This window comes from Antechinus flavipes, chromosome 4, assembly GCF_016432865.1.
Source record: "Antechinus flavipes isolate AdamAnt ecotype Samford, QLD, Australia chromosome 4, AdamAnt_v2, whole genome shotgun sequence".
Classification (NCBI taxonomy): Eukaryota; Metazoa; Chordata; class Mammalia; order Dasyuromorphia; family Dasyuridae; genus Antechinus; species Antechinus flavipes.
Genome location: NC_067401.1, coordinates 158,438,737 through 158,459,548, shown reverse-complemented (window position 1 = coordinate 158,459,548; position 20,812 = coordinate 158,438,737). Strand labels below are relative to the sequence as shown.

The window sequence follows — 20,812 nt, the reverse complement described above, 5'->3', positions numbered from 1 at the left end:
GCTATATATGTCTTGGTATGGACAGGCTACTCAATTGAGCCAACAGTTTAATTAACATGGTGGTGGGCAAGTACATAGTAATAAATTGATTTAAGTGCCTTTTCTAATTGATTTAGGAAAAAAAATAATGTTGAAGTCCGTTGCTTTTCAGCTACATTTTCAGGTTGAATAAAACGATTTGGCAGGGTTTTATATCCGAAGCACTGGAATCAGAGCTAAGTGATCTTAGAAATCACTTGACCGTTGTCCTTCTTCACCAACCCCACTTTGCAGATAAGAAAACAGAGGCCTAGAGAGAGTAAGTGACTGACCCAAAGTCTTACAGATAGTAAATGGGAGAGGATAGGTATTCTCTGATTTCAAATTCTGTCTTTGTGCTACACCATGCTAATTTATTTATTTTAATTCATAAATACTTTTTGTGCATGATTCTTATAAATCCTCTCTCCAGAATAAACAACCTAAACTTTTTTTTGGCTAATTTTTTTTAAAAGGCTGTTTTTAGGACGAAGGAAATTCTATGAAGTCGAAATCAAGTGCGTTGCCCAAAGTCTAATAGTTTTGGTGTTTTGAGATTTCCTTTAATTTATTCAATTTCTCTACATCAAGTAGCCTCAAATTTCAAGTTTTTTAAAGCAGTAAATTCTTAATGGGATTATCTCAGAAAGTAATAAAATAGTTTATTTTGTTCCTTTCAAAGTTTTTCTCAGACTAGATTAAGAAAGTGAAATTAAACCTTAGTGTATCTCAACTTTTAGCTTTATTGTATGTGTACTAAGCTTTCCTTGTTTGAGTTAAAATGAAAATGCTCCCTTTCAGTCCCTCACCATCCCCCCCTTTTTAAATTAAAGTCTGCTTTAAAAAAACAAAACAAAACTTTAACATTTGTATCTGAAGTTGAGTAACGCCCAACTCCGCAAATATTGTTTAGATGATCGTTTAATAAATAGATGCTAATACTTTCAACTAATTCATTATCAGCAATTTGAATGACTTAAAAATGGTCAGAGGGCTAGTAATAACTTTGAACACCTATTCCTGGGTCTTATCCATCTGAATGAGTCAATTTTCTTCATATTCTACAGGTAGCTACTAAAATTAGATCAGTGATTTAGGGATTGAAATATTGGTTCTTAAAAATAACCTAGGCATCTATGAATTGAAATGTTAGATCAAGTTATTTATTCTTAAGCAGCCCTCATTATTAAAACACACACTCACTCACTGACTCACACTCCCTAAATTTTGCTTTTCAGAGAAAACTTTTTACTATTCTGTTAACTTGAATTGATTTGACCCAGACAGTAAGCCCTAAGATGACTTGATCTTGCTATTGACCAGTGTTTGGGAAGCATTTGATAGCTTCAGATCTGGATCCTAGTGTTCTGAATAAGTATCTTTCAGATTCGACTTAAAATTTCAAATAAAAACAAAAATGTTTGTTGATTTGAAATTATTGCCTTGGTGTGAGTAAAGTTTATTAACAGAATATTTTCTCAACAGTTTTTGTAATCCAGAGGTGATTTTATGAAGTGATTTGATCTTAATCAGAATTCTTTAGCATAAAAAGCAATGTTAATGATCCTGAACACCTAGTTTTATCTATATGCATCTGAATAACTTAGTTGCTCTTGGGTACACATAGAGGAAATGTTAAAAGTGAATCAAATTAAAGCAGTGTTAAGTTTTAATCAATAGCAGTTTTTAAAGGTATACATATTTATAAGTTTTAATAATTTCCTTCATTCCATTTATTTTTAAGGTGTGAGAGTCCTTGTAGATGCTAGAGAAAAACTTCATATTCCTTGGGGAGATAATTCAAATCAAGTCAATGGAGACAAAATGATGGCTTTTGACACTCGATCAGCTATGGCAGCACAGGGAATGGTGGAAACACGGGTTTTTTTGCAATACCTTCCTGCAATAAGAGCATTATGGGCAGATAGTGGTATCCAGCATGCTTATGACCGACGTCGAGAATTTCAGCTGGTAAGAAATATTCTTTTAAAATATTTCCTGTAAAAACATTTAAGTGAAATATTTCTGTCTACTATTAGCAATACTCTACCCACCCCCCTTTTTAAAACTAAATAATAGCGTAATGAATCTCTCCAGAATCCTGATCTATGAAATTTATGACCAATGTTGATGTGATTTTTTTTTTTTTTTTAACTAAGCAAAGACAATAAAGTAAACCACATAGGACTAATGAAATTGGAGGGTTTAACAGTTTTGTGTGTGTGTGCAAGAGAGACTATTAACGTCACTTAAGAGCTTTCTTTTTTAAAAAATTCCAATTTTTATTCTTGTAGTAGAGAACAGTTAACATAATTATTTTGTTCCTCTTTCCCTTTGTATCTTAATCTTTGTGACCCCATTTGGGGGTTTCTTGGTAAAGATATTGGAGTGGCTTGTCATTTATAGATGAGGAAACTGAAGCTCACAGGGTTAAGTGACTTGCTCAGGTGATATAATGCCTTAGACCAAATTTGAACTTAGGTAGATGTCTTCCTTATTCTGTCCCAGCACTCTATTCCCTATACCACTAATTGCTCTGGCTTTTTATATATCAGGTGCTTAAATATTTTTGAATTCAGAAACACTGTTTTAATGCTTTAGTTAGGCCTTTTTTACATAAAGCAAAAAACTCCAAACAGGTTTGTTTTTTAATGGCTGTTTTTTATAGTTAAGGACATTTGTTTTAATCAATAGTGGTATGTACTTTTATTGCTAAATCACATATACTATGAATAGTGATGGACAGTTAAGATATATATGTGACATGTATCTTTTCGATCATCTGTGACTCCTTTGTTGTGCCAAAATAAAATCCCCTCTATGAAAAGAGATTAACTCTCAGTCCATGAATTTATTTTTTGAAATCTTTTTGCAACTATTTAAATGCAATTGGCTTCTTTGGTGATTATCTATTTTTTCTTTTGCATTTAAAAACGTTATTCTGATCTCTTAAGCTTCACCGGACTCTCAGAGGGATTCATGAGACAAAAAGAAGTTAAGACTTGCTGTTGTGATTTAGTAGACAGTGACCAAAAAATTTCATCATTCTGTGGCCATTTTGGTGATGATCCTCAAAATCAGAAATGTAGTCTGACATTTCTACCTTTATCAGAACCCCTTCTCAGTTGGGATAAAACCTATAAGAGATTAGATTCTATGAGGACTCAAAGTCACTTTTGTGTCACCACGAGACATTGCAGTAGAATTTAGTGGAGATTATTCCCTAAAATATTTTTTTCCTAAATTCTAGAAAGAAAAAGATGTCTTTAGTTAAGTCAACAAGCATTTATTAATCATCTAACAGGGGTCCTCAAACTTTTTAAATAGGGGGCCAGTTCACTCTCAGACTGTTGGAGGGCGGGACTATAGTAAAAACAAAAACTTTGTTTTGTGGGCCTTTAAATAAAGAAACTTCATAGCCCTGGGTGAGGGGATAATGGTGCATCTGGCCCGCGGGCCGTAGTTTGAGGACCCCTGATCTAACATGTACCAGGCATTGTACTAAGCACTGAGAATACAAAGAAGGGCCAAAAAAATCCATTTCTTCTCAAGGAGCTCACGGTCTAATGCAAATAATTATAGACAAATAAGTTATATAAAGAATACATTGAAGACAATCTCAAGAAAAACCCTAAGACTTAAGCAGAATCAGGAGAGCCTTCTTGGAGAAGGTGAGAAACCAAGAGTTAGAGATGAGAAGAGGGAGAGTTCCAGACATGAGGACAGCTAATATAAATGCCAGGAGTGGGAAGATGGAGAAAATAATCCTTTATAATTTAGTCATGGATGCTTTATTTTCCCTTAAACTGAAAAGATTTCAAGTAAGTAAAAACCTAGACTCTTTTTTAAGAGAGGTGATTCCAATCTGAAAAGTATTATTCTGAATAAACTATTTGATATTTGAAACATGTTTAATAATGCTATTGATTATTATCCACGTATAGGTAGTCCCAAAAGTCTTGGTTTAGTTTTAAGCTATTGAAACTTTAATAACTTTTTCTGCACTCTAATCATTTACTTGCTTTTAGTTCTAATAACCTATTATTTTCTTTTATTGTTTCAATGTAAACATTTTTTCTCTTCAACTATATTATAAGTTCACAATGGAGACTAGGAGTAAAAAAAATTTATATCCCTTTTCAGCCTTCTCAAATTTGTTTATAGGATGACTTATGAGCAGCATAGTATAATGGATAGAAAGTTAGCTTTGAAAGGCCCTTACCTAGGTTCAAATCTTGCCACATATTCTCATCATGACCCTGAGCAAGTCACTTAATCTTGCCCTGTGTATCTTACAAAGAAAGTGCCACACAGAATTTGTAGCTAGAGTTTATTTCTTAATACTAATGGAAATAAGACCCAGTCCTGTCCTCATAATAACTTAGGTTATAGGAATGATAATCTGTAAATAATATTTTAAAACATTTTTGAGGCATAGATGGGAACATTATACAGGGTATTTTTCAATTCAGTAAACATGTATTAATTACCTACTTTGTGTGAGGCACATAGAAAGGCAGATCTTATCACAAAAAGTTGCTAGTGTTGACAAAGGGATAAATGTTCTGTAACTAGCCTGAAGTCTAAGTCAGCTATATAAGGGGAAGAATAATTTTTAAAATTTGTCTTTAAATGATTTTTACAAATGATTTTTGCTTTATTAAGCTAACAGTTGGAAAATAGCACATGACTTTTCAAATCTTTCATTTTTTAAATTGATGCTTTTAATTTTTTTTTATTATAGCTTTTTATGTACAAGATATATGCATGGTAATTTTTTCAGCACTGACCCTTGCAAAATCTTCTGTTCCAACTTTTCCCCTCCTTCGTCCCCCTCCCCCAGATGGCAGATAGACCAATACCTGCTAAATATGTTAACGTATATGTTAAATATAATATATGTATACATAGCCATACAATTATTTTGCTGCCCAAGAAGAATCTGATTTTGAAAGAGGGTAAAATTAACCTGAGAAGGAAATCAAAAATGCAAGCAGACAAAAACAGAGGGATTGGAAATGCTATGTAGTGGTTCATACTCATTTCCCAGAGTTTTTTTGCTGGGTGTAGCTGGTTCTATTCGTTATTGAACAAATGGAACTGATTTGGTTCATCTCATTGTTGAAGAGAGCCATGTTCTTGATGACTTTTTATATCCCATTTATATCATATTCATCATATGCCAAGTCACCCCCTTGTCGGGGAGCCTTTTTAAAAGAAATTTCATTGGTAGCTAGTCAGCATTTTGACTGGAGAAGAAGTTAAGTTTTAGTTTGAGAGATAAAAGATAATTTAGAATGTTTCATAAGAATAGTAAAGGTTTTATACTATGCTGAATGGGGTAGAGGGACATTTTATTTTTAAATTTTATGTTATCACTTTTGGTTGTTAGTGACTTCAATTTTAAAATTGTATTATAGTTTAGGAAGAAAATTGTAGACTGGAAGAATATTATTTCTTAAATAATCACAGTAGAGAATATATAAGAATAGTAGCTGGATTGTGATTTCATTGGTAGGGAGAACTCCTAAGTGACAAAATTCTCTCTATTAATGCAAGAGTACTGAGAGGTTGAGTGACTTACAAGGTGGGTTGTTCATTTGTTTCATATTGAGATGGCCGTTCTTGACAAAGAATGCCCCTGTCCCTTTACACATATAAGCAAGCAATCATTTCATCCCATCTTTTCCAGCGGATTTGCCCTGTCATGTCTACTCTCATTTATCTTTAATCTCTCCCTGTATACTAACTGCTTCCCTACCTAGACATGTCCCATGCATCATTTGCTCTATCCATCCTTCCCTTCTATATTCCCATCCCTGCCTTCCCTTTTATGACTAAATTTCTTCAAAAAGCTGTCTGTAATAGGCCCTTCCTCTTTTATGCTTAATCTTTTAATTCTCTATAGTCTGACTTCAGATGTCATAACTTAGCTGAAGCTGCCCTCCCCAGGTGCCCTATGAAAAATGAATTGGAGAGGGGACAGATTGGAGGCAAGCATATGCATTGGCTTTTACAGTACTCCAAATAAGGGCCTGAAGAAGGAATTTATGGAAGTCAGACATGGAAGTGGAATTAACGAGTCATGGCAACTGATGCGATATGGCAGTTAAAGGGGAGGCAGGCTGTGGTGGATGAATAAGAGTTGCAAGCTTGTATGATTGTAACGCTACAAATAGAAATAAGAAACTATCAGAATAGTCTTGGATTTTTATTGTGTTAAATTTAAGGTTTTTGGTATTAGTCAACTTTGAAATAAGAATTTAATAATGTGGCCATCTGAAAAATCTCTACTCTTGAAATTAACATGATGACTTCTGATATTGTTATACATAGGGAAAAACTTAAAATTGGTTGTATACATGTGTGTATTATATATACACATTCATTTATATAAACAAGCCTATTTAGAAACAAATATGATTATTCACTTGAAAAGTGAATCCTTTCAACCTAATCATTCCATTGTTAGGAAAACAACTTTTTTTAAAAAAGGTTTTCACTATAACATTATAAGGAAAAGGCTGGGGGAAAAAAATCTAAATATTTCAATAGTGGGGAGTGTTTAAAATCAGAATTTTGTAGTACATGAATATAATGGACTAATACTACAATTAAAGTATTGAAACAACAAGAAATATGCATTGGCTTTGTAAAAATCAAAGCAAAAAGAAGCAATCAGAATAATGGAGTATACAAAGGAATGACTGAGAAAGCATAATTTGTATTTAAAATTAATAAGTAGAAATAAGAACATTTAATTAATTTGAAAAGAAAGGATGTCTTCGTAATTCAACATTGTCCTTTGATTCAGAGATTATAATTTTTTTCTGATAACTTTAATATTGACAACTTAAAGCCCAAGACTTAAATAAGTGGATTTCTGGTTTTATTCTTTTGTAATTGATGGAACTAGCAAAGTAATTATGTCTTTGATATGCCAGTCTTTCATACAAGAAAACTGAATGTTGCATAGAATAATTTTGACATTCATTTCTTAATGTGATTTTTTTTTCCCCTCAAGTTCCTTTATTTTCCCTAAACTAACACAAAACAAAAAATACTTTTCTCTGTTATCCAAATAGCTCATTAATATAGTGCTGTGAGATTTTCAAAGGGCTGTTATCTCATTTGGTCTTCACAATAAATCCTATGAGATAGCTGTTAGAGGTGTTATTGTGATAATACTTTTAATATTATTAACAGTTACCAGTAATAATTAAGGCTTACAATATATGGGATTAGCTCATGGCCCTGTCTTACCTGAAATTCAAACCTAGATCCCCCTTATTCTTAAGTCCAGCAGAAATTAATGTTCTCATGTCCTGGTTAATTTGGGAATATGTGATCTCAATAGTTCCAGAGTAGTTGAATAACTGGAAAGTAGAATATCCAAGGCAAAAAGTATGTAAGTTTTGAAAAATATTGTATGAATTTTTGATCACTTTTCTAATATATGTTAGAAATATATAAAACTCTTTTTTGGTGAAATATAAATGTTCATTTATAACCTGTTTAGGTACAAAGAAATGGGAATTTATTTTATATTTCTCTGCTCTTTCCTATGCATGCTATGGGGTTTTTTTTTTACATAAAGGATTTGTGTGTGGCACTTACTAGTATATTTTTCACTCTGTAAAGTTGGGATAGTAACTGCTATCTCCCTTATAGGATTATTGTGAGCAAAGTATTTTGCAGATTTAAAGCACTATATAAAATATGTTATTGAAGGTGGCGTCATATAAACTGATAGTCACAGGTTACATATACTTAGAATAGAGTTCTGTAAATTCATTTCTTTAAGGAAAAATTTTTTTTCAAAGAACAACACTTTTAATTTTTATCTACCATTTTAATTCTAAATTTTGATTTATCAGTATTCCAGTGCCTAGGCCATTGTAAAGTTTAGTTGAAGGGAATTGAAAGGTTAAGTGACTTACTCAGTCACTTATGGGACTTGAATACAAATCTTCCTGACTTCATGGCCACTTTTAAAAAAATCACCTGTTATACTCAAAATGCCACTGCTATTTTAGGTAATCTAAGAACAGATCTTTAACCTATAGTAAAGGGAACATGAATTTTGGAGTTTTTTTTCCTTTTTCTTAATGAGATAACTTGATAAATCACAAATTTATTTATTGTAAGCATTATCTAAAACACTAGCTGTTATTAATGACAGAGTGACTAGAAAAAAATTTTTAATGGATACCTTTTTTTTTTTCCCTAAATAACAAATGGGTTAAAAAATATAGAGGGAAAGAAAAGCACGGGAAGTCAGTACTTACAACTTGAACAAACAAAATAACATGTACAAAGAATCTGTTTTCACATTCAAAAGTATGGAGGAGTTGACAAGAAAACCTATCAAAACAAAATGGAAATTGGATTCAGCCTTAAACCTAACACCTACCGAATTTCTATTTGTTTTCAAACATATTTGTAATTGCTGATTTTTATATTTCAAAAAAATAAATTTTAATTATTTCATCTACTTACCCCTCCCCAAATTTTCCTTTGTTTTCATGCTGTCTACCTTTTAACACGTTATCACTACCAAGTGAAGGTAAGCATAAACAGTTTATTGGTTGAAATAATGGTAAATGTTAAACTTTTTAGTAATTTTTAAACTTTATGACTTTGTAAGATTTATGTAAGAATGAGATTTATTTGAGTTACATATTTGTCACTTCTGAAGGTTCAAAATATTCTATAGAAATGTTTATAGTGTGGAATAGGAAAGTTTATAGAAACTCATCTTTGAGAATCCTCTGTGATGTAGTAGAAGGAATATAATATTTTCAGTCAAGACCTGGATTTGAGTTTTGGCTTTACAGCTTTGCTCCAAGTGTTGGGGGAAATCAGTTCACTTGTATTTACTTCATTTTATTCATCTATAAGATATGAATTATAACATACTGCCAAATTCACAGGGTTTTTATCAGGAACTATTAAGATAATATCCAAATCATTTAATAAACATGACAGCTTTATATAAATTTGAGCTATTATGTTTTAAAATGTGATCAACTAAATTTATTATGGGTTCCACTATATTATCAGAGTGAGAGCTGATTATATAGGATATATAAAGAGAAATGTTCCTTTCAGAATTCTACTTTTCAATTTTTTAAAATTCTGTATTGTATAATAACTAAAGAGAGGAATTCAGTCATACTACAAAACAGCAGTATTTTTCAGCTGTGTTGGTGTATTTTATCTATTGGTGCTTTTATCCACAAGTATACTCAATGTATTTTATCCATGTAAGTATAAGAAATTAAACTAAAAAGGAGGAAGAGAGGGAGAATTGTATCTGTCCTCTGAGCCATAAAGAATAGGAGTCAGCAAGGAAACTTACAATATCAGATGTCCAAAGTTTGAGCAGCATTCAAGGGAAACTAAAGATTCAAATATAAGGAAGTAAATTTTATCTCATATGTTCCTTATTTAAAAGAACTGGGAGAAATAGGTTAAGGGGTGGGGTATAGGGTGATTGGGTTTGGAATAATCCAAATTCTATATTAAAACTTACTCAGGTGAGGAAATGTAGGAAATAAGGGTGGGAGCTGAGAACATTTGGATGAAAGTCAATTGAAGAAGGAACAGGAGAAATTAGAGAGTATATTACAAAAAACTTGCAGAAAGAGGAAATAGATTGAAGGATTTGGGAAATAAGATCACAAGCCTGGTAGAGGCATAATGAAGATTGTGAATTACCCAGACTTTAGCTGGAACACTATTTGCCAAAAACAAATCGTCTGATAAGTTCTTAGTTTGCTTTAATGATTTCAGTCCTTGAAAAGACAGAGAAGCCAACAAGGGAACTCGATCTTATTTCTCAATAATAGAGGTGAACTAGTTGCTGGGTTGGAAAATGATGGGAATCTTGAAACTGGGAGTTTGTGATAAAAGAGAGGAAAGCTTGTTATGACATGACATGCAGAATAAATTTTGAGAAAACAGATTTTTTTAAAAGGATTCAGAGAAAGGATAAACAGGATCATATAGGATAGAAATAAATGTACATAATTCTAATGAGGAAGAAAAATAGGAGTTCTTTGAAGAAAACAGTGTGGATGGACAAAACAGAATTCCTTACAAAATACACACATATGAATATGAATAAAACAAGGGTAGGTTTACTAAGAATGAGCACAATAGTCTGTTATGTGACATGAAAAGAAGATCACATATTTAGATTTTGTTATTGTGTTGATATATTTGCTTGATTACACTTTTTTGTTACAAGAGAGGCTTTTCTATGGGAGTAGGAGTTAGAAGTGAGTAATAAGAAAAAAAAATCTGTAAAACATTAAAAACACATAGAAACAAATAGGATAGTTTTTTCATCTTATTAAATATACATCTTCAGAAGAACAGAAATCAGTTTGTCCTCTGTTCTTTGCATGTTGAAATGTTTGTTGATGGTTAGGTTCATATTCAAAGAAAAATTTTAAAAAATAGGATCAGGATGCTAAATCTCAAAAAAAGCTGAGGCTTATAGGAAGCTAAGAATAAGAGTTCTGTTTTGGTTTTAGATACATTGAGTGAAAAGAAGATGAAAGCAGAACTAAGACCAACACTTGGAGTGGATAGGACAAAGATAACTAAGGATGAAAAAAGAAATGCTATTTAGCTCTCATTTTCTGTTTTCTCTGCTGAGAATGACTTGAACAAAAAGTGACTAATAAGGACTTGATACTGGAGATAAATAAGTTAGTATCAAGTGGCCCTGATGAATTTATGTCACCAGCCTAGGATGCTAGGATACTGAAAGGACTGGGGCAATAGTGAATTACTAAGGCAATGTCAGTGGTATGAGAAAGATCATGGAAGGTAGGACAAGTTCACTTAGGATTGGAAATGTCCTGATTTTCACAAAAGGTTAAACAGTCCATATAAACTGCAGGCCAGTAAACTTGATTTAAGCTCCTGGGAAAATTCTAGAAAGGATAATTAAAAAGGTGATTAGGAAACATCTTTATAAGATGATATTGCTCATAATTATTCATAATCTGTAAAATTTTTAAAACTACTATATTTTAAATGACCATATCCTTACGCATAGAGAAAGTGGTGAGCAAAATTACTTATTAGAAAGGTGGGCAAAAAAAGATCCTGAAGTAGTTGTGGAAACCTGGGCATAAGATCTCTGGGCTTTAGTTTCTTTATCTTTGAAAAGGTTAGATTTAGAACTCTTTCTAAAGCTTTTTCCATCTCTAAATCTATGATGCTTTTAGGAAACAAGCAGTTTTCTCAACATATTTTTAAAGTGTACCAAGGCTTTATTCATTTAAAAATGATTTAAAAAGGTAATAAATAAAAGATTTCATTCTCCTTGTTGCTTGTTGATTATTGAAAAAGTTAATTTGGTAAAGCAAAATGCTGCTTTTAAGATTCTTTTGCAAAAAAGTTTCTCCCATTCTTATAATAATATTTTTCTAGGTTCCTTGAAACATAGAACAATAGAAATTGTTTTTTCCAATATCCTTTGGTATATATCAGACAAAACATAGAATGGAGAAATACATGCTTAGAAAGGTATTTATCACTTATTAGAGAAGATCTAGAGATCAGCATGAATTCTCTGTGGATAAGGCCCTGACTTTTTCCAGATGAGATTGTTCTGAGAATATCAAATCTTAGAATGTTGCAAAATTTCCTGGTAGATATCTGTAACAATTAAAGAATTTAGTCTGATCATTCCAGATTTTAACATGTATTTGAACAAACCATCCATGGAGATGGGGATGTTAGTGCACATGAAAGTAATGAGGAATTTAAAATTAAAATCGGAGAAAGAGAATTCCCTTTTCCTTACTATACTTCCTCTCCTTCCACATATCCAATCTATTACCGAGGCCTGTTGATTTCATTTCTGCAAATTCTCTCAAATAAGCTCCTTTCTTTCCTCTGACACATTCACTATTCCAATGAAAGCTATTTTACATTTGAACTATTGCAGTAAACTGCTGTTTTATTGGCCTGCCTCCTCTTCCCATTCCAGTCCATTCTTCACTCAGTCATCAAAAGTGATTTTCCTAAAGCTCTGATCTGACCATGTCAGACTCCCTTCCTTAATAAATTCCATTGACTTCCTTTCTCCTCCAGGATCAAATAGTAAAAGATTTAGATAGAAAAGATATTATTGCCTCTGGGCAATTTCTCTTGTCCTTCAGGCCTGGAATGCTCTTTCTTCCACTCTACCTACTTTCCTGGCTTCCTTCCAAGTAAAATAACATCTTTTAAAGGAAGTCTTTCCCAAATACCTCTTAATTCTAGTGTTTCTACCTGTTAATAATTTCTTATTTATTTTCTATATAGTTTGTCAATATTTGTTTGCATATTTGTTTTTCCCATTAGAGTTTGAACTCCTTGAGAATAGGGACTTTTCTTTTGCTTCTTTTTATCTCTCTAGCACTTAACACAGAATCTGGCACATAAGTCTTTAATAAATATTTATTGAATAAATGGAGAGGTATGGTAGATGTATACAGAATGCAATATATGACCAGTTAGGAAAAACAGGAGCAAAAGTTAGGTATAAAAAAAGAGCTAGTTAGACATTAAGGGCAAGTAGCAGTAGAAGCCCTATTCCACTGATACCCCTAGGAAAAGGGGATACGATATGTGTGTGCAGAACCGAACAGTTCTGATTCAGAAGGTAAAAATAACCTGAGAAGAAAAACAAAATGTAAACCGTTCACATTCATTTCCCAGTGTTCCTTCTCTGGCTATAGCTGATTCTGTCCATCATTAATCAATTGGAACTGAATTAGATCTTCTCTTTGTTGAAGTGTATAATGATCTCCTGGTTCTGCTCATTTCACTCACCATCAGTTTATGTAAGTCTTTCCAAGCCTCTGTTGGTCATTTCTTACAGAACAATAATATTCCATAACATTCATATACCACAATTTACCCAACCGTTCTCCAATTGATGGGTATCCATTCATTTTCCAGTTGCTAGCCACCACAAAAAGGGCTGCCACAAACATTTTGGCACATTCAGGTCCCTTTCTCTTCTTTAGTATCTCTTTGGGATATAAACCCAGTAGTAACACTGCTGGATCAAGAATGGTTGGATTCGTTCACAACTCCACCAACAATGCATCAGTGTCCCAGGTTTCTCGCATCCCCTCCAACATTCATCATTATTTTTTCCTGTCATCTTAGCCAATCTGACAGGTATGTAGTGATATCTAAGAATTGTCTTAATTTGCATTTCTCTGATCAATAGTGATTTGGAACACTTTCATATGAGTGGAAATAGTTTCAATTTCATCATCTGAAAATTGTTCATATCCTTTGATCATTTATCAATTGGAGAATGACTTGATTTCTTATAAATTAGAGTCAGTTCTGTATATATTTTGGAAATGAGGCCTTTATCAGAACCTTTAACTGAAAAAATGTTTTCTCAGTTTGTTGCTTCCCTTCTAATCTTGTTTGCATTACTTTTGTTTGTGCAAAGGCTTTTTAATTTGATGTAATCAAAATTTTCTATTTTGTGATTTGATCTCTAGTTCTTTGGTCACAAATTCCTTTCTCCTCCACAAGTCTGAGAGGTAAACTATCCTATGTACCTTTAATTTATTTATAATGTCATTCTTTATGCCTAAATCATGGACCCATTTTGATCTTATATTGGTGTAGGATGTTAAGTGTGGATCTATGCCTAATTTCTGCCATATTAATTTCATGGTAGTGGTTTTCAAAAATATTTTAAATCTAGTCTTTAAGATTCTGACTTTTTATGTTCATTAAGATTCCTTTAATAATTTAAAACATTTAGATCTTTTTAGATATAAGGAAACTATATATTTTCATATATAAAACAGTCATTCTCTCTCCCTCCCACCCCGCACCCCGCCTTTCTTATTTTTGGAGGCACTGGAATTAAGTGACTCAGTTGAGAGTTATGAAGCTAATTAGTGTCGGAGTCCTCCCACTCTTCCCCTTCCTCTTTCCTCCTTTCCTTTTCTTTCCCCTCTCCTCCCTTCCTTTCTCCTACTCTTTTCTTCACTTCTCTGTGACTAAAGAGATCAAATAAGGCCTAAAGGAACAGGTAGCATTTTCTTAAAAAACACATAAAATTTTGACAAAATTATAGGAAAAGGCTGTTCTAGATATAGGAAAGAGAGTGGATATAGGAAAGAACTGGGCACATTCTTTTTATTGATGAGTAATTCAGTTTTATTGGAATATAAAATCCATAAAGTAGTACTAGTATTCAATAAGATTAGAGCCAGATTTTATTAGGTCCATGAATGTCAGCTAAGTAGTTTGGCCTTTATGTAAGTCCATTGAAGATTTTTGAACAATAAAATAGAATTACTTTTCTTCATTAAGAACATTAATTTGTCAGTTATGTATTAGGTGTGTAGTGTTCTTTTCTAAAATATGATCATCTCTGAGTTCAGGTTTCTTGGGGGGCTTCTGGAGGCAGTGTAATAATCACCTCAAATGCAGCCAGCTGTTAAAAGTTCAGATCCTTTATTGTCTCCTTCAAAATAGCCCGGTTAGCTTTCCTTGATTTCGAGAACTCTTGTTGCTAGTCCTTTGCCTCTGCCAGCCTCAGCCTCCAGCTCCTTCTGAATCCTTTGTTCTCAATCTCCCCAACTGACTCCTCGCTGAGGCTCCAAGAGCTTCTTAAATATGATCTCTTAAAGTTGTGAACTCAAAGGTTGACTCCTCCTCCAGGAGAGTGGGATTGTGGGTTCCTGACTTGTGAATCTCCTCAACTGAACTTGTGAATCTCATACTGAATCCTGACTTGTGAATCTCAAACACTAATGTGTGAACTCTTAAAGGTGTGAAAGGTGTGAACTCTGAACAAGAGTACTGCTAAGCACGATGCTAAAATTAGACAACTGACTTAGCACTTTGTAAGAATCCTAACATCTCCCCCTTTCTTTTGATTTAGAACATAAGGTGGTCATGACATCCCTGACTCCTCAAGGAGGTGAGAACCCCAAAAAAGAAGGTGATCACACCTTCCCTGACTGCTCAAAAAAGAAGTGAAAACACCATAAAAAGGAGGTGGTCACACCTTCCCTGACTTCTCAGGAAGGGAGATGAAAATACCAAAGGAAATGGGAAATCAAATCAGATTAGCAGGTTTCTGAAGGGGCTCACTTGAAACAGGTATACATAAATCCATCAATATGGGAGGTATTACACATAATTACATAAATTACCTAAGCACATAGCAATATAACACAGGCTAGTAGTGATGAAACAAATAATATAAATCAACATGAAGAATTTATACATGTCCATAAGTCTTAGAAATAATCCAAAAGAAATCTATTGTCCATTAGTTCATGTGCCAGGAATCCAATAATTCCTGCAAGCTTTGATGTCCTGAAACAGTCTCATCTTGTGTTAGAGAATCTAGTGATTCCTGATGGTTTTCAAGTCTTACAACAGTCTTTATCAACAATTTTTCATCTTGAGGAATCCAATGATTCCTGCTGGTTTCTGTTTTTAGGTCTTCTCCTTTGTTTCCAGATTTTTCTCTTTTTCTGTCTCTCTCTGATGGACAAGGCGAATATGGCTCGTTGGCACCCATCTGATTCCTTCTCCATCTGTAGAAATACAAGCAAATCTTCTTCCCCAAGCAGTTAACCTATCTGGTTCATTCCATTTACCACTTTCTGGGTCTCTCCACATCACCTGGCGATTATCTAAAGATAGTGGAGCTGCTCGCACTGGACATTGCCCTTCTGGTGGGTTATTAAACCTGTCTGCTGGAGCCACTAACTTTATCAAAAATTAAAAAATTAATGGTATGGAGGACTAAATTTAGAAGTTCTCGGGTTATCTGTGGCTCCCCCTATCTTTTGTTTTTTTGAGGAGCATCTTATTATCTCTGTTTCTTCTCTCTACAATTGCCTGATCTTGAGGATTAAAGGGTATGCTAGTGGTGTATAAAATCTTATACTGTGCACAAAAGTGTGCAAAATGTTTAGAAGTATATGCAGGTCCATTATCTGTTTTTATTTCTTATGCACACCCATAATTGCAAATGCTTGGATGAAGAATTCAGTGACCACTCAGGCTATCTTTTTTGCTGTTGATATTGCAAAAGTGAATCCTGAAAAGGTATCTACCACAACGTGAATAAAAGATAGATGACCAAAAGATTTATAATGGGTCACATCCATTTGCCAGATTTCATTGGGTCTCAAACCGCGAGTGTTCTTCCTTGGAGGGAGCGTAGGAGCTTGGAAAGGAAGGCCAGCTACAGCTTTTTACTATTCTCTCAGCTTCCTCTTTTGTTATCCCAAATTGTAAAATAAAGCTCAAGCAGCCTGATGGTATTTAGAATGAGATTCCTGGGCTTCCTGAAATAAAGGAGTACTGGCTAACATAGTTAAAAGGCTATCTTCCTTTGAATTTCCATCAAAAATAGGACCTGGAAGTCCACTATGAGAGTAGACGTAAAAGGTATAAATCTTATCTAGATGCTTTCTCACTTGCTCTTTAAGTTCCTTATATATGTTAGAAGCTGCAAATTTTATTTGGGCTATGGCAACTCCTTGTACCACACCTACTGAATAGGCTGAATCAGATATTATATTTAAATCTCCTGGATAATAAGTAAGAGCGAGCAAGATTGCATATAATTCATTCTGCTGAGTGGACTGAAAAGGAGTTCTGACTATTCTCTTTATGATTAAATCATGAGAGTGTACAGCACAAATATTTTGTTTGGATGCATCTGTAAAGGTAGTTGGTCTTTTAAGAGGAACTTTAGAAATCTTGTCTTCAAAAATCCATTGCCAATTATGTAATAGCCAGATTATCTTTAATGGAGACCCATGTGCAAAATTTGGAGCCATGGCCAATAAATGGGATGGTCTCGCAGCATACATTAATTTGTGCGTTAATATAAAATGTGTATATTTTGTCAGGTTTTATCCCAGATAATTGTACTTCTCTCTTAATAGATTTTAATAAAATTATAGTCACAAGCACTGGGTAAGGAGTAAGGCTTTGTTCTGGTTGTACCGGGAGGTTCACCCACTCTATCACACTGTCTCCTTGATGAAGGACTGTTGGGGGTGCCTCTTTTATAGCAAAAACTGCTATTTCCAAGGGTTCTTTAGTTACTCTTTCAACCACATTGGATAAAGCCAGTTCAACTTCTCTCAAAGCCTCTTGCGCTTCTTTTGTAAGCTGGTGTGGTGAATTTAAAGCAGTGTCTCCCCTTAAAATGTTATGGAGTGGACAAAAGGGTGAAATTTTGTGGGCAAGAAGATTGGTTAACAGAAAGGCCAAGTTTAGCAAATGTTCGAGCAAGAGTTAAGAAAGGGTGGCAAGTAGAGGAAAGAGGATAAATGGAGCAAGGTATTGAAAGAGGGGTACAATCAACAGAATTCAAAAATTGTAAATAATGAAGCAAAGAAAGGTGAAAGTGATAACCTTCAATATTCAAGTCAGATTATTTGGGGAAATGATCTTACCATTACAGAAAATTAGGAAGTAAAGTTGATAATAGAATCATAGGAGTTCTGTTTTTCACATTTTAAGGTGAAGGTTGGGATAGAGACACAAATTAAGATATCAAAAAGAAAAAAATTAATTTTTGATCAGTTGGTAATTGCAGTTGGGAAAGAAGAGAACTGAGTTTTAGAGAACATATACATGTAGTAGATTGATAACTTGAGAAATTGAAAATTTTTTGAAAGTCTAAGAAGTGAAATGATAAGAAGCACTTTACAAAAAGAGTTTTAAAATATTCATCTATGATATATGGGGCACTGAAGAAAGTAACCAGCACGCTATATTCTTTTTTTTTTTTTTCTTTAATTATCAGGGATTTATTTGATTTTTTTTCAATAGCAAATGGATGTATCTTTTTTCAGTCTGAATTTTATGGACTATTTCCTTAGTTTTTCTATCCTTCATAACTAATAATAGCTAGATTGATTAGATCTAAGAATAAAATCTCAGAGAATACACATTTTTCAGATGTCCTTAGAGAGAGATAGATGTATGCAGAAAGATTGAATTTTTCAAAACTCAACATTTCCAAAGTTAAACCTACAGGTCACTTCTTTTTTTTTTTTTTTTTTTTTTTTAAATTTTTATTTAATAATTACTTTATATTGACACTCGTTTCTGTTCCGATATTTTTTTTTTTTCCCTCCCTCCCTCCACCCCCTCCCCTAGATGGCAAGCAGTCCTTTATATGTTGGATATGTTGCAGTATATCCTAGATACAATATATGTTTGCAGAACCGAACAGTTCTCTTGTTGCATAGGGAGAATTGGATTCAGAAGGTATAAATAACCCGGGAAGAAAAACAAAAATGCAGATAGTTCACATTCGTTTCCCAGTGTTCTTTCTTTGGGTATAGCTGCTTTTGTCCGTCATTTATCAATTGAAACTCAGGTCTCTTTGTCAAAGAAATCCACTTCCATCAAAATATGTCCTCATACAATATCGTCAGCACGCTATATTCTCTAAGAAGCTGGTTATCACAATGAATTATAGCAACTTTTCCAATAATATAAAAAAAAAACCAAAACACCAACCTACATCCCAACATCAATTTCCACTTGGCTTTTAAGGTAAAAAGCAAAGAAAAATGTCAAAAATATCCTTATTCTTTATTTTCAGTCATGCACTATTCTCCATTTCAGGTTTTCTTGGTAAAGATGGTGAAGTGGTTTGCCATTTCTTTCTCCAGTTACTACCTATTCATATATACACAAAAAATCAATCTGCTATTGGAATATCATTGTGTGTTACATAAAACAGTTAATCAAGGCCAGAAGGGAATGGGAGATGAGAGTAACAAAATTAATAATATCTTTTATTAATACAGTTGATATATATATTTTTTAATTCAGAATGAAAAAGGGTGGGGGGGACAGCTCAATTTGTTCAAGATGGTATTAATCTAAGGGAATTTATCTAACTTCTTCATTTTAAAGATGAGGAAACTAATTCCTAAAGATTTAGTAACTTGTCACATAACTAGATGCCTCTACAATGCAATGTTGCTAGAAAACTTTGAAGGAGTTACAATGAAAAATACTGTACATACTAAGAAAAAACCTGAAGTCTGAATGCAGACTGAAGCATATTTTGGGTCTGTGTTCCAGTTTTTTCTTTCCTTTCCCCCACCTTCTTCCCTAGATGGCAGGTAGTCCAATACATATTAAATATGTTAAAATATATGTAAAATCCATTATACTACACATTTATACAGTTATCTTGCTGCACGAGAAAAATTGGATCTAGACAGGAAAAAAAAAAGCTTGAGAAGGAAAATAAAATGCAAGCAAACATCAACAGAAAGCATGAAAATGCTAAGTTGTGATGCACTCAATTCCCACAGGCCTCACTCTGGGTGTATATGGCTTTCTTCATCACTGAACAGTTGGAAGTGGTTTGAATCATCTCATTGTTGAAGAGAGCCATGTCCATCAGAATTGGTCATCTTATAGTGTTGTAGTTGCCATGTATAAGGATCTCCTCTTCTACTCATTTCACTTAGCATTAGTTCATGTAAGTGTCCCCAGGCCTCTCTTAAATCATTCTGTTGGTCATTTCTTACAAAACAATAATTAGTATAATTGACTATATCAATAACCAAATTAACACAAAGCATGATTATTTCAGTAGATGCAGAAAAAGCATATACCAATCAAATTCCCAAGAAACTTTTACTGACCTAGAAAAAATAATAACAAAATTCACTTGGAAGAACAAAAGGTGAAGAATTTCAAGGGAATGAATAAATGAATGAAAAAAAAAAATGAAGGCGGTCTATACCAGGCCTAAAACTGTTATAAAGCAGTGGTCATCGAAACCATTTATTATTGGCTAAGAAACAGAGTAGTTAATCAGTAGAATAGGTTAAGTTCACAGGACAAAATAATCAATGACTACAGTAATCTAGTGTTTGACAAACCCAAAGACCCGAGCTTTGGGGATAAAAATTCACTATTTGACAAAAACTGCTGGGAAAATTGGGAACTAGTATGGCAGAAACTAGACTTGACCCACATCTAACAATTTGATTGAAATGGGTTTATGAGCTACACATAAAGAATGATATAAACAAATTAGAAGAACATAGGATAGTTTACTCCTTAGATCTGTGGAGGAGGAAGGAATTTGTGACTAAAGAAGAACTAGAGATCATTATTGATCACAAAATAGATAATTTTGATTATATTAAGTTAGAAAGTTTTTGTACAAACAAAGCTAATGCAGATAAGATTAGTAGGGAAGGGAAGCAGTAAACTGGGAAAATATTTTTACATTCAAAAAGGTGCTGATAAAGGCCTCATTTCCAAAATATATAGAGAATTGATTCAAATTTATAAGAAATCAAGCCATTCTCCAAGTGATAAATGGTCAAAGGATCTGAACAGAGAGTTTTCAGATGAAGAAATTGAAACTATTTCTAGTCACATGGAAAGGTGCTCCGAATTTGATCAGAGAAATGCAAATTAAGACAACTCTGAAATACCACTACACCTCTTAGATTGGCTAAGGTGACAGGAAAGGATGACAATTGTTGGAGGGAATGTGGGAGAATTGGGGCGCTCATACATTGTTGATGGAACTGTGAATGGATCCAACCATTCTGAAGTACAATTTGGAACTATGCTTAAAAAGTTAGCAAACTGTGCATACCTTTTGACCCAGCAATGTTTCTATTGGATTTATATCCCAAAGAGATCTTAATGGAGGGAAAGGGACCCACGTGTCAAAATGTTTGTGTCAGGCCTTTTTGTAGTGGCTAGAAACTAGAAACTGAATGGA

General features: G+C 33.5%; 2 protein-coding genes across 2 annotated transcripts in view; both read left to right on the top strand.

Moving 5' to 3' along the window:
- Positions 1-20,812, top strand: part of ARSG (arylsulfatase G) — a 996,823-nt gene that overhangs the window by 650,357 nt on the left and 325,654 nt on the right. The window lies entirely within an intron of this gene.
- The window catches only part of GNA13 (G protein subunit alpha 13), a 61,463-nt gene that overhangs the window by 4,414 nt on the left and 36,237 nt on the right, over positions 1-20,812 (top strand). Inside the window, exon 2 of the mRNA XM_051995249.1 lies at positions 1,763-1,989. Coding sequence (XP_051851209.1) covers positions 1,763-1,989 — 227 coding nt within the window. The remainder of the gene's footprint in view (positions 1-1,762; positions 1,990-20,812) is intronic.